This window comes from Papaver somniferum, chromosome 1 (assembly GCF_003573695.1).
Source record: "Papaver somniferum cultivar HN1 chromosome 1, ASM357369v1, whole genome shotgun sequence".
Classification (NCBI taxonomy): Eukaryota; Viridiplantae; Streptophyta; class Magnoliopsida; order Ranunculales; family Papaveraceae; genus Papaver; species Papaver somniferum.
In genome coordinates this window covers 779,871-792,643 of record NC_039358.1, presented here as the reverse complement: position 1 = coordinate 792,643, position 12,773 = coordinate 779,871, and the positions used below count along the sequence as shown (strand labels likewise).

The following is a 12,773-nucleotide window of genomic DNA, read 5'->3' as shown; positions in this document are numbered from 1 at the left end:
ACCATGAATACCTAGTAAAATATGTGTCATTTTCAAAATAAATCTCAATGTTGTCATATGCCTAAGTTTTTATCCTCTTTATTCCAACCATCCTATATTTTATTTGCTACGTCTGCCACTGGTTAGCATCTTCTCGTTGTAAATGGCCCATTTTTTGGTCATCAACTCAAACAAAAAAAGGTGAAATTTTTTTGGCCATGCTCTCAAAAACAAGTATTCCCCATGTTTCCAAGTCTCCCAAAATATCACCTCTTGAGGAGAGATTTGAACCATGCCTATTATCAAAAAAAAGTCTCTCCAAATCTTTGAAAAACACAAATCAATGACTTCCAATTGTCCTTAGAATAACAAGAGTGTTGGAGTGACTCTTATGAAATCCTAATCCAATAACATAGAGTTTCAGAGAATTTAATGACTTAAATATAAGTCTCTAACCAATAACAAGAGACATTCTGAGACTGTCTGAAAATCCCTATGAACTAGCAGTAGATTTGGAAACTCCCCAGAAATCATTTGAAATCACATTTGACTAACCCCCTGTTAAGTAATCTGATTCGATACATAAAGTTTAAATCTTAGTAGTGAATTCAAATTTTCATATTTAGGAGTTAAATTGCATAAAACGAAATGATTCAAAACTAGTATCATATATAGTGAATTTAAACTAGCCCTTTTAAAATTATTTTACCTACTAATTTTATTGTACCTGCATATTTTATATTTTATGTTCCCCTTAAAAGCGAGAGGAAAACCCATCAATTTCTTTTTCCTTTGCTCAGATCTAGACCTTTAGGAGATAAATTTGAGAAAAGATTTCTTGTTATTAGTAACATTAGATATAGTTGATTCTATTGTAGGAGTTATTTTTGTTGCTTTCAATAATTCTTTTGCTATTAGCGTGATTTTATCTGCACTTTTATGTGTTTCTTTCTAATGGATTTTTTCACGTTTGGTTACCTTGGTAAAAGTACATTAGTGATTTAGAAGATTTCTTCATCGGAAAATTATATCTAGGTCTTCAAGTTTTTCGTTACACATGACATTTTTCGCTATATTATAAGAGCTTCTCTTTTCCAAGAAAAAATCTATTAAAATGGTCGAATCATAATTTCGAGTAACATTTCTTCTCCAATCTCAAAGTACAGGTTTTATGGTGCTCACGTGGTAGATCGCTCTTTCTCTTCGCGGTTTATTTGTTGTTTGCATCTTTCTTTATATTTGTTTCATGTTATGACGTACTTGTTTTTTGTTGAAAACCATCATATAAATGTTTCTCTTGGAATGAAATACTTATAGTTTGATGATCAAAATAAACAAATAGTTGTACCGAAGAAAAAGAAAGCTTTACTACCACCCACTCCGTCTTTTATTATTAGCCATATGTTTTATTTTTTCCTGTCTTAATATAATGTTTCTGTTTATAGTGGTATTTTCTGATCTCTCAAGTTCATCATCCTTGAATCTTCTATAATCATAAAATCATTCGCAATATAACTCAATCTAAAATCTTAAAGAGTATCTCCATAAATATGAAACAAATTAGTTTTCTCTCTTAATTTTGTTATATAGTACCTCACCGATGGGTTTCTCCGGAGTCATCTCAACGGCCAGGATTTTGTATTGTACATAGGGCTGTCAATGGGTACCCATTATCCGAAACCGGAACCGATACACTTGGGTCCGGTTCCCGGTCCTAAAGTTAGACCCATTAACAACTTAGAACCCGACGGATAATTACCCGATTGGACCCGAATATAAACGGGTAATACCGTTGGGTACCCCCGGGTATCGGGTACCCGTTTATTCATTCTTTTATTCACAATTTTAGCAAAATTACAAGTATTTTGCTAGTTTTGGCTTTGATTTTTTACTCCTTTCAAATTTTTCTCTTACATTTAATCTTTATTTAGTACATTAATAAGAAATAATAATAATTTTTTATGAAAATTATTTAAATCTAAGCCAAAAAGAGAAATATATTAAGTTTTTGAGGATTTTTTGATAGTTTTCTTAAGACCCAATGGGTACCGGACCCCGACGGGTATTCCGGAGTTTAAACTGATCCGGTTCTGGGTCTACAAATTTAGGAACCGACCCAACCTTTATAAGTAGGGTCCGGGTCTAGTTATACCCGGAAGGACCCGGACCCATTGACACCCCTAAATTTGTACATGAGCTCCATGAATCGTCAATTGCGAGTCAACTCGGTTCTTTTAACTGCGAGTCCACTCCAACTCGGTTTCTTTTAACTGTGAGACCAATGTAGTTAATATCGGATATCGGTTCATCTCGGCCGGGACCGATACACTGGTACGATTTTATATCGGGGATATTATCGTTGAAATATCGGTTCTAGATTTAGAGACTATAATTTTATATTAAACATTTCTCCACACATTTTCGGATAAGATATAATAGATAACATCAATTTTATCAAAAAAACAAAAGAGTAACTTTAGTAGACTTGCTTCGAGAGCTACATGCACCTCTACTACCACCCGAAAGACTTTCTTCGCCAAAATTATCCTTAAACTTTATAGAAAACGACCAATACCGTCTCATATCAGGAAATGTAGGAAAATTTCGTATCGACCGATACGGCCGATATTTGACCGAAACGGCCGATATTATCGGGCGAATATCGTATCCCCGATATCCTTCTTATCGTATCGTTCTGGGCCGATATCCGAAATATCCCCGATATATCGGCCGATATTGACTACATTGTGCGAGACCATCCCATAAAGGTACTTCCTCGTTCATCTCTCAAATCTCTGATGGAAGTTTAGCAGAGCACGATGGTCACTTGCCCCCATCAGTTAAGTTTTCAGTTGAGTTTTACACAGAGAGCTTATAACGAAGGCGAATTCGTCCTGGATTTCCCTCACAAAGTGATTTGAAGCCATCAAATTCCCTTTAAAAAAAGATTCCCATGAAGTTATGCTTCTGTGTGGCATAACTAGAGATGTAATTTGTTTCTCTTACGGCAAAGTTAATGTCAATCTCCCTGCTAAATAATCATAAATTACAGAGTATGCAGAGAATTACACACAAATCTTTCATTAGATATTTATAACTTTTTACCCACAGGTATGTTGTGTTATAACTTGTGATGGGAAGACAACTCCTGAAAATTATGGAGGCTCCCAGTAAAATCTGTAAAGAGACCATCGACTGTTATTTCGTTTATCCAGTACTCATACTCTGCATATGGGTCTTGATGGAAGTTGAAGTGTAAAAACTGGTTCTCGTTACGGTAAGTGTAAGGGTGCACCTGAAACCAAATCAGGTATAAAGATTAGTAATGAAGCTGCGACTTAATCTTAATCAAGCTAAGAGTATGTAACGATCACAGGAATGAGAGATTGGAGCATGGTTATAGCAAACACTGATGCTATAGTACAGATATAATAAAAATGCAAAGAGGCAGAGGCTTACACACCTGCAGGTTATGGGAATGTGCTCTGGCAACGAGATCAGTTGGTGTCAGTAGATAATTATTCTCCACTGGTACAATTGTGTCTTTATTAGGTCCAATACCTACCACATACTCCTTTATGAAATCCAAGTAACTATCTGAAGTAATCTCGTCATACCACTGCACATACCCGATGATCGTTCTGTTTTATTAAGAATGGAGTACACAATAAATACTGACAAGGTAACACATATAATAAATTCAAATGCAGTATGTAGTAAAAAAAAAAGATGGCAACTCCAACCAAGAAATGCTGAATTGGGACCAAAGAGGATCTAGACAAACTAGGAGATAGAAAAGAATTTGGAGTCCATAGACAAGATGAGCAGCTGAAAAGTGAAAAGACTGGCCACAATTGAAGAGAAGAGCATCCCTGTCGATAAAAACAATCAAATGGGATGCAGAAAATAGAGCTTTGGCTGTATGATTCCAGATAGGTATCCTTGAGGCAGAGGTCAAATGGGTTTATCGGACCAGAAACACGTTCAAGAGCTAAGACTACATCTAAACTGCGAAAAGATAATTTGGGAACACGTAGATGATTACGAGTTCGAACCAAATGACACTTTCTATACAACTGCAGGTTGTGGTCAAGGCACCAAAAGCTCTTCGAGTGATTGAGGAGGTGAAGTTAGCAAAGAAGAAAAAGAAAAGCATTGACAAGATACTACTTCTAGCACAAGAGAAGTGTGTGCAATATCAAAACATAGTTTGATGGTTGGGGCCGGGAAGATACACATGCTGCCGGCCTTCCTGTTTTTGGTAGTTTTTTGCCCATATTATGTCTATCCACCAGAAATAGATAGTCACTTGTTGGATACAGAATATAAATACTAACAAGGTAACACATAATCAAATGCAGTATGTAGTAAAAAAAAACAAAAGCATAATGGATGAGAAGGGTGACCTGGAGAGTATCTTGAGTTGGGATAGACTTATCACCAATTAGAAGTATTTTGGGCAAGTTGGTCATGTTTGAAAGATATATGAGTGAAGTTGGAGCAAAACACTGGATGAATACAGGCTGCTTCATCCACTTTTTTGACAAATATGAGCCTACATAGCCGTACTTCTGAAGCGTCTGCAGAAACTTGTCCTCAAATTTCTTTGCGTTTGCCCATTTAACCTGTAGAAGGCCAGCCAGATTTAGTACACAAGTTAATAATGTGTTAGAGATCAGAATAAAATTTATTAGTCAAAATCGGCATATAACAGCTCGTTATTAGTTAGCATATCAGATTGGGATAGAGATCAGAATAGAATTTATTACTCAAAATCACGATAAAGAAAGAGGGTGACATGAAAGTGGTTTATGGTACGTGTGTCAGGTCACTCGTATATGCTAGGAAGAAGGGAACTTATCTTCTTTTCCCTCCATTCGGCCAGGTCTGTACAAGTTTAGAAAGAATTACTCACATGCTTGTTGATAAAAATTGGATCTTTAATCTCTGGATAAATTCCGACAACTCTGGGTGCATCCAGTGCAATTGAAATGAACTCTTCGAAAGTAATAATTGAATATTTACCTGCCAATATTTTGCAAACTATGTTCACAGTTGAATGATATGTTCATAGCTAAATGAGTAAGGCAATGACTAGGAACTCTAAAAGAATTTTCCCAGCAAGAAGTTACCATTGTACTGTTGATCCCGGAACCCATACCTCTGCTTCACTCGTAATGACTTTAATTCCTTTAATGTGAAGTCAACTGCTCATAAGACCAAACTCACTTAATCAGAACCTCATTGGGTCATGATAATGTGCAAAATGAGAACGATCGGATCATATACAAAACACGGCCATACAGAGAACGATTTTGAAGGGAGCGTATGCTAAAGCTTGCTTACCAATGAAAAATCCGGTGACAGTGACATTCGCATATTCAAACTTGTAAGTTCTTTTACGGTCCGCAAATTCTTTATGAGCAGCAATATCAGTCGTGAGATCAAGTATCAAGTCATGGAAGCAAACGAGGTGACCATCTTTAGAGGAAAGAATATCTGTTTCTATGAAATCTGCACCCTCTTCAATTGCTCTCTACAAGCAACAAACATGGTAGCTCGACACTCTAATAAAACATGTATGTAAAGAAAAGAAAAGAAAAGACTGCATCAAGATAAATAAGCAAAAGCCAAGAAGTCAATCAGTTGATTACCTTATATGCCGCAGCAGTCTCCTCTGGAATTTCACCATTTGAACCTCGGTGTGCTATATTATAAGGTCGAAATGTTTGCATCGGCTGCTTATTCTTATCAACCAGTGGTTTGCTTGGAAGAGGATAAAAAGGCCTTCCAACACATCCTCCAATGAGTGATAGAGAAACAAATTGGACAACCCCTGTTCATATCATAAGAGTTAATACAATATTTGGATTTTCAGTAAATACGTAGCAAGATAGAAGAGTCGCAGTAAATAATAATCACAACAAGAAAAACAAAGTAATTGGCCATATCAAAAGAGCAGGTTCAACCAAAAACTAGCCAATGCCTCTCTAACAGAGGTGTAAGTGTTGATACCCATGACCTCAGTTAGAAACTCATCAACTTCTGAATCCTATTAACCAACCAAAATGAAGCTTAAAACTACTGTTGTAGATTATTTTAGAGAAAACAAAAAACAAAAATCTGAAAGAAAAAAAACAATACATATGAAGTAATAACAAATAGAACGCAAAGTAGAGCAACTAAGAAATTAAATGTTTGAACTTACAAAGTGATAGAGGCATTTTCATCGCTACATCTTTGTTTCACAACTTTGACCTTCTTGGCTTCCTTAAACTTTCATTCTTAACAATACTCCAATACACAAGAGATAATAATATCATATGGCAACTAAAATTAAAATAATTAAACTTTAATTTAAAAGGGCACTACTTTCAAAAGTCTAAACTCCTGAAAACGTGACCTGTTATTGTTCTGCATTTTTAATTCTATCACGTTTATAAGACAGAGAAACTGAATCTGTAATCTGTTGACCTTTCAAGAGAGAAGCATGAACAAATTTAACTTTTACGGTACAACTTCTTTTAATTAAGCTAAAGATTCCATCTTTCTTTCTTTATCTGTTCACAGAAAAACAACAGACTACGAACGCCAAGAGGGGAACTTCAAAGTGCAACTTGTTGAGGCTCTTGGAAGACTCGTTAGCTCCATCATAAGTTCTTTGGTCTTTCCATTTAAAAGGTCGGAATACTGAAAAGAGGAAATAGTCAAAGTTTGCAAAGCTTTTGCATTCTTCAAAATCAGTTGCACCCACTTCATCTCCTTTGGGTTCGCAATAAACTCCTTAAAGCAAACCGATTTAAGCTGTACAGGGAATGATCCAGGAGTGACCACGTTGAGTATCCAATCATCATCTTCGTTGTCATGGTTAAATGTTTCCTCAGCCTCGTTCCCAGCAACATCATCTTCTTCTGCGTCATCAATGCGGATCTGCTGGGGTTGAATTTGAAAAGATAAGACAAATATCAAAAAACAATTACCACAACATAATTGGTGAACAAAATTTGTCCCAGGTCTTGTCTTATAGTTTTATTATTTATAAAATGGTATGCCTGCAGAGTAGAAAGCTCCGTAAAACTTGCCTTGTCAAATACAAGTGACTCCAGATTAGGTGTTGCTTTGAGCAAAGCAATTAATGCTTTATCAGCAATATCTTCCCTCAGGATCAACTGTTTGGTATTATGAAATGTTGGCAAATTTTCTAATAGATTGTCTGCAGAGAGAGCCTATTCATGACAAGGCAATAGCAACAAATAAATAAGTTTCAAGGAGTTAGATTAAACACGGAAAAAAAAGAGAGCAGAAACGACTCTAAATTTAGCAGTAAGTAAGAATACCTCCAGCATTGCATTAAAAACAATTAGACGGTTTACATGCGTAAGGGCTCGAAGAAACTGAATTATTGATGTATTGCAACTCTTCCTTTGCTCCCTTGTTGCAACAACATATTCGCCGAAGAAAAGTACATGTGCTTCAACTAATTTTGGAGAGGTATACAAGACAAATTCCTTTGGAACCCAACCCTGGTAGGAGAGTGAAACAAGATTTGGTGCATGAATTTGGAGGCCACAGTCTCGTAAACCATCCTGGTCACCCCAATGATGAATTCTCAAGATTTTAAGTGTAGTAACTGATATACAAAAATTCCTTGTATCATAAGTGCAGTGTGCCAAAATCAAGTCTTCGAGGACCGGGCATTTCGAAAACAGCTTCTCATTCCAGCACTCATTGCTAAATAGGACACCTCTAAGTGTAAGGTGTTTAAGTTTTGGAAAAGATACATTTCTAGGGAAGCAGATACTTGGGGTTATTTCTAGCGTCAACGAAATCAGGGAGACACAAGTACAAAGAGATATGGGAATGATGAATGGGTCTTCTTGCCTTAACGATAGAATGAGCTCTTGAACATTGCGGCTAATTACATTTGTGATCCATGAACTAACACGATATTCATTCAAGTTGTTTCCCTGGGTCAAAGAGAACTTTTCTATATCTGACATATTATTACGACGAAGTAATGTTCCATCGACAAAATCCATAAATTTATTGGCCTGCGAATACGAATCGGGATGGTAATATGTCCTCTCATGAAAAACAAGGATGGGAATTGAGGTCCAGATGCATCTCCACTGTTTAGACAAGACACTAGTTTGGGAAACTTGCTTGATTTCAAGAAAGGAGAGTATATGATGAATGAGAGAATATGTTAAGTTGCTGATTCTATCCTTACCTGCTGCTGCTTCTCTATCATTCAAATCCATGTTTTCTGTTTAAATTGAAAAACTATCAGAGATTATCATTGTTCTAATAAGATGATCACAGAAATTACGATTTGAACTACTACAACTATTTAGTTTGCTATTTCTAAACCCCTAAACCCTAGAAAGATTAGAAACCAACTTGATTTTATCTTACCTGCTGCTTCTCTATCATTCAATTCCATGTTTTCTGATTAAAATGAGTAAATGAAATAAGATGATCACAGAAATTATGGTTTGAACTGCTGCAACTATTTAGTTTGCTCTAAACCCCTAAACCCTAGAAAGAGTGAAAACCAACTTGATTCCATTTGAAGCAGTTTCTAGGGTTTTCAAAATTTTGAGCGTTAAACTTACCAAATCGAAATCAAAAGAGAGAAATGTACCTTGAAGATTACGATCAGCAGCACTGACCAGCAAGATTAGCTAGAGACAGCAACCCAAATTTGGACCAGAGGAAATTGGACAAGTTCGGTCTGAACTATGAAGTGAAAGAGTTTGACAAAATTGGAATATTGCCAGCATCGTGCGTGGGCCCTATATGGCTTTTTCTAGTCTGCATAAGCCGAAGACACGGTCAACGGACTCAACACGTAGGAAGGAACGTGCACAAATTAGAATAATGATAATGAACGAAAAATAGATCATTTGTCTAAATATTTTTAAATCACGGTTCAAATGGATGAGTTAAAAATAGTTTGGGTGAAATGGACAAAAATATTTTAGCAAGGATGAAACTGGATTCATCTTATCTTAAATTTAAAAAATAGTAAGGATGAAACTAGATACATCCTGTGTAAATTAAAAATAAGAAAAAATATTTGAAAATGGCATGATGAAACTGTTTACATCCTGCCTATTTTTACATTTTTGTCCATTTAAACGGTATCAAAATCTAACTGTCATTTTCACCCAAAAATTATTGATATTGGTCTTTTTAACCAATTTTGTGGATAATAAGTTGAATAACAAGCTTATTAGACACGGTCAACGGACTCAACACGTACCATAAAGGAAGGAACGTGCACACTGTCAACGGACTCAACACGTACCATAAAGGAAGGAACGTGCACACGGTCAACGGACTCAACACGTACCGTAAAGGGTTATTGACAAAATATCTTCCAGATTAAGTTTATGAAAAACAGCTGTAACTATACCAGCTGAAGCAAGGGGGAAGTGATACTAAATTGAATCTGATTGTCACGTGAAAAAAAATAATTCTTAAGCATATTTTGTTTTTGGAAGAAGAATCCGAGAAATTTTAGAATCTATCAATTTAAAAGGGCTAGACTACAGAAGCACCAATAAGTGACTGCACCCAAAACCAAAATGTGAACAAAAAGCAAACTAAGGGGATGTAAGAAGGATGCAATCTCATTAACACCACATAATATATACATATATAAGTGAGCTATATACATTTCATACGCAGCACTGACAACAGCCAAATGTGCCCTACTTGCTATACAGTAAATGTGGATGAAAGTCTTTTCATCGGTTCCCATCTTCTTCTCTCCAGCTTTAAACAAATATTTGGTGGCCTAAACTCAAGTTCAGATGAATATTGTCCCTCATTACCAAAAACAGACATAGAATCAGTAGCAGCTTGATCAACCGCAGAGGAAACTAGCTGTGATAAGGAAGTTGTATATGCTCCTCCATATGAAGTGCTTGATGGACAAAGGCTTTGCATGTTATACTGAAACCGCTGGTAATGAGCATTCAGCTGTAAATTATGAGCACGGGGTCATGACCAGCCAGAACGGATGCTTACTTAGAAGAGGCCTGACAGTTAACTTCAAGAATGCATTAGTTGTCGGTAGAAATGCGAAAAGATATGTTGTTTGGGCGGAATCAGAAAGCTATAACCTAATTTGGCTAACTGTCCTTCTCTAAACCATTTATGAAGTTGTCAAGAATCTGAGGAGTATCCAAACTTATGCAGCAACAGAATACTAAAAACCAATTCTGAGATGATAACTAGATATTAAAAAAGTGACTATCAATTTATGTTAGAAAAGATATTAAAAGTAAATCTTCAGGCGAATTAAAATTTATGTTAGAAGAGAAGTACAATGACGGTTATATCTGAAGCGAGAAAAACTGATTGGCAAATTAGCATAGAAGTAAAATGAGGACAAAGTAACTTACGTAGTGAAAAGTTAGTCCACTTTACTGAAAAGGAAATTAGCAAAGGCCGCAGTTGCAAAGAGAGAGTGTCATTAAGTAAGACCATCGTAAAGTCATTTAGAAGTCCAGATTTTGTGACTTGCTTTGCCGTATCCATGACTCTCCTTAGAGTCAACTGGAGGAAAGACAAAACATCAGCTCTCTGCAAAAAATAATGGAAATCACAATTAGTAAAAATTGTGCAGCAGCCAATTGTTTGGTAGTGAAAATGTTAAAAGTCAAAGATATTTCATAACATGTGAGAGCAAAAAAAAAATTCATGGAGAAGGCATGGCAATATCAATATCAAAAATGAAAATAGTAATCCTACCAGAATCAAAAAGCTGGGCAAGACCATTAATTAAGGCCAATGAAAAAGACAGAAGTTTCTATTTTTTTCACAAAGTTATTTTCGAAGACTAATGCGAGAGAATGTTTACTTATCATGAAACAGGAGTTGGCTGAACTGTCACTTTATTAGGCTGTAAAATTGGACCCAAAAGGAGTAAGTTCTACTGAATGGACAAAGGTTCTGGACATTGGAAATGGACAGGGTACAATTTTGAATTAATAAAACAACTTTTTGTATAAGAAAATACCTAAGCAGTTAAGTATGATTGTGCACATTTAGACTAATACGTACAATTAACACAAACAAATCCTTTTATGTACCTCCCCTTAAAACCTACAGACTTCTCATATGTGGATTCTTTTGTGACGGTATTATAATAGCACGCTGCTCATGTTTCAGCCTTATGTGCAGTCCACGCATCTTCTTGGGTGTTAATAAAGCCTCCATCAGCATTCATCTGCTTGTTATGATCTGTGCAACACCCCAAGCAAGATTAATCAAAATGTTACATCACTATTTAATTAGCTAGAAATCGACTTGGAAACTCAAGAATACCGATTCCTGGAGGAGGTAATTCAGCTTGCATCCCTGATCTTCTTATAGACTGGGCTGGTCCAGTAGAAGATAGAGAGATCCCTCGGCGAGGCGTCTTTCTTTTTTCCATTGATCTGAATATTGGTACTGGTAGGTTTTCTTAACTAGTGATTAAACTAGAGACGAATCTCGACATAAACATAATTTCCTGGTAGAAGATTTTACAAATATTTAAACTTGTTGGCCTAAGATTTTGCTAATACACAGCTTAGAGATTTGAGATGTCTAAGAAAGAAGACCCCATCAGTTAGATTTTCACATTTTTAGGATCAAAACCAAAAGTACCACTTTGTATTCCTTAAGAGGTAGGATCAAAACTAAATTGACAGAAATAGCAGAATAGAATCATGTGGTTGGCAAAGACCAAAATTAAAGACAGATAGTATATAACCTGACCTCCTGAGAGGTGTATAACAAGCTCAAAAATAAATATGGCTTCCGCAAATGGAGAGAAGAGTGGCCAACTGACCACGTAAAACACATCTGCCCAATCAAGTCTTTGGTCATCTGATTTGACAAAGTGTCGCCCAAATCCTTCACCATCTCCTTCTTTCTGCCCATATTGTGTTTAAACATTCATTGGAACGTTAAGATACTTCTCAATCACTGATTTTACATTTTCCATCCACAAAGTGTTAACACCATGTTTACCACCTGCAACAACATTAAAGCATATTAGCATTAGCTAGCTAGTAATACAACCCGAAAACTGGATGCAATCACAATGCTTGTATATACGACATATATACCTGAAAGAAACCCCGTTCTTTGCAAACAAAATGAATCCTATCCAACTCTAACTTTTTAGTTATGGATTATGTATCAGACCCTTAAAACTCATTTACCACGTATTCTTTGAGGTCAGTGCATCCATTTTCCTGCTCCATATCACATAACATCATCAAATAAGGCATCAGGGTCACTCACTGATGCTTTGCATTTATTTTGACAAGATGAGAACTCTTGGTGAAGCCACTGCCCCCTTTGTCTTTCAATGTCTCTGCAGGTAACCGAACAGTTAGTTGAAAGTTTAACCAAACAATGAAGAACCAACAAGCATTCACATGCATCCATTCATGCACAAACCAGTAGTTCACAAAGATAGTAACATAAATATCGCCATACAAGCCAATGCTAGAAAAACTAATATCACTTGTCCAAAACATCAGAAACGTAATCTAAAAGAAACTACAATAGTTGTCCAAAAACATCAAAATGTGAACTATAGTACTGGTCCAAAATCAAACAAAAACTAAAGATTGAAACTTTATGAATCGTACATTGATGTGTGCACTTAACAAACACAATAATATTATGCCTAGATTGTGGATGTCTACGTATTTTTACTGCACATCCACGTGGCATCAATAAAAAAACAGTGGGGTCTCAGTCAAAAATAAATTTACGATAATATTATA

At 36.0% G+C, this 12,773-nt stretch overlaps 2 protein-coding genes and 1 long non-coding RNA gene across 9 annotated transcripts; all 3 read right to left on the bottom strand.

Moving 5' to 3' along the window:
- Window positions 1–2,991: 2,991 nt before the first annotated feature.
- Window positions 2,992–6,316, bottom strand: LOC113276725 (glycerophosphodiester phosphodiesterase GDPD6-like). Its single transcript, XM_026526293.1, has 8 exons — window positions 6,188–6,316; window positions 5,634–5,815; window positions 5,326–5,515; window positions 5,112–5,186; window positions 4,895–5,004; window positions 4,386–4,604; window positions 3,443–3,598; window positions 2,992–3,274 (listed from the first exon to the last, which is right to left on the bottom strand). The coding sequence occupies exons 1-8, from the start codon at window positions 6,207–6,209 to the stop codon at window positions 3,101–3,103; spliced, it is 1,128 nt and encodes a 375-aa protein (XP_026382078.1). The 5' UTR covers window positions 6,210–6,316; the 3' UTR covers window positions 2,992–3,100.
- Window positions 6,317–6,334: 18 nt separating this feature from the next.
- LOC113276669 (F-box/LRR-repeat protein At4g14103-like) lies at window positions 6,335–8,714 on the bottom strand. Of its 5 annotated transcripts, XM_026526290.1 has the most exons (6): window positions 8,624–8,689; window positions 8,395–8,427; window positions 8,210–8,245; window positions 7,317–8,108; window positions 7,062–7,205; window positions 6,335–6,909 (listed from the first exon to the last, which is right to left on the bottom strand). In XM_026526290.1, exons 3-6 carry the CDS (start codon window positions 8,228–8,230, stop codon window positions 6,562–6,564), a joined length of 1,305 nt encoding a protein of 434 aa, XP_026382075.1. In that variant the 5' UTR covers window positions 8,231–8,245; window positions 8,395–8,427; window positions 8,624–8,689; the 3' UTR covers window positions 6,335–6,561. The 5 variants fall into 5 exon arrangements, with proteins under 5 accessions (XP_026382075.1, XP_026382076.1, XP_026382073.1 ...); XM_026526291.1 differs by lacking the exon at window positions 8,395–8,427 and having other exon boundaries at window positions 8,624–8,704; XM_026526288.1 differs by having other exon boundaries at window positions 7,317–8,245; window positions 8,624–8,698.
- Window positions 8,715–9,563: 849 nt separating this feature from the next.
- LOC113276654 lies at window positions 9,564–12,352 on the bottom strand. Of its 3 annotated transcripts, none has more exons than XR_003324591.1 (5): window positions 12,105–12,352; window positions 11,317–12,009; window positions 11,082–11,232; window positions 10,392–10,572; window positions 9,564–10,025 (listed from the first exon to the last, which is right to left on the bottom strand). It is a non-coding gene; the product is annotated as an uncharacterized LOC113276654 (long non-coding RNA). The 3 variants fall into 3 exon arrangements; XR_003324593.1 differs by having other exon boundaries at window positions 10,392–10,568; XR_003324598.1 differs by having other exon boundaries at window positions 12,201–12,352.
- Between the last annotated feature and the right edge of the window lie 421 nt (window positions 12,353–12,773).

Excerpts from the sequence above, each read along its gene's own strand:
- LOC113276669 (XM_026526288.1), bottom strand. The coding sequence starts at position 8,422 with ATGGAATTGAATGATAGAGAAGCAGCAG. Across the intron at positions 7,206-7,316 it reads TTTTTAATGCAATGCTGGAG|GCTCTCTCTGCAGACAATCT; the intron begins GTATTCTTACTT and ends TGTCATGAATAG. Across the intron at positions 6,910-7,061 it reads AGTCACTTGTATTTGACAAG|ATCCGCATTGATGACGCAGA; the intron begins GCAAGTTTTACG and ends CAACCCCAGCAG.
- LOC113276725 (XM_026526293.1), bottom strand. The coding sequence starts at position 6,209 with ATGAAAATGCCTCTATCACTTT. Across the intron at positions 5,516-5,633 it reads AGACTGCTGCGGCATATAAG|AGAGCAATTGAAGAGGGTGC; the intron begins GTAATCAACTGA and ends TGTTGCTTGTAG. Across the intron at positions 4,605-4,894 it reads CAATTTTTATCAACAAGCAT|GTTAAATGGGCAAACGCAAA; the intron begins GTGAGTAATTCT and ends GGCCTTCTACAG.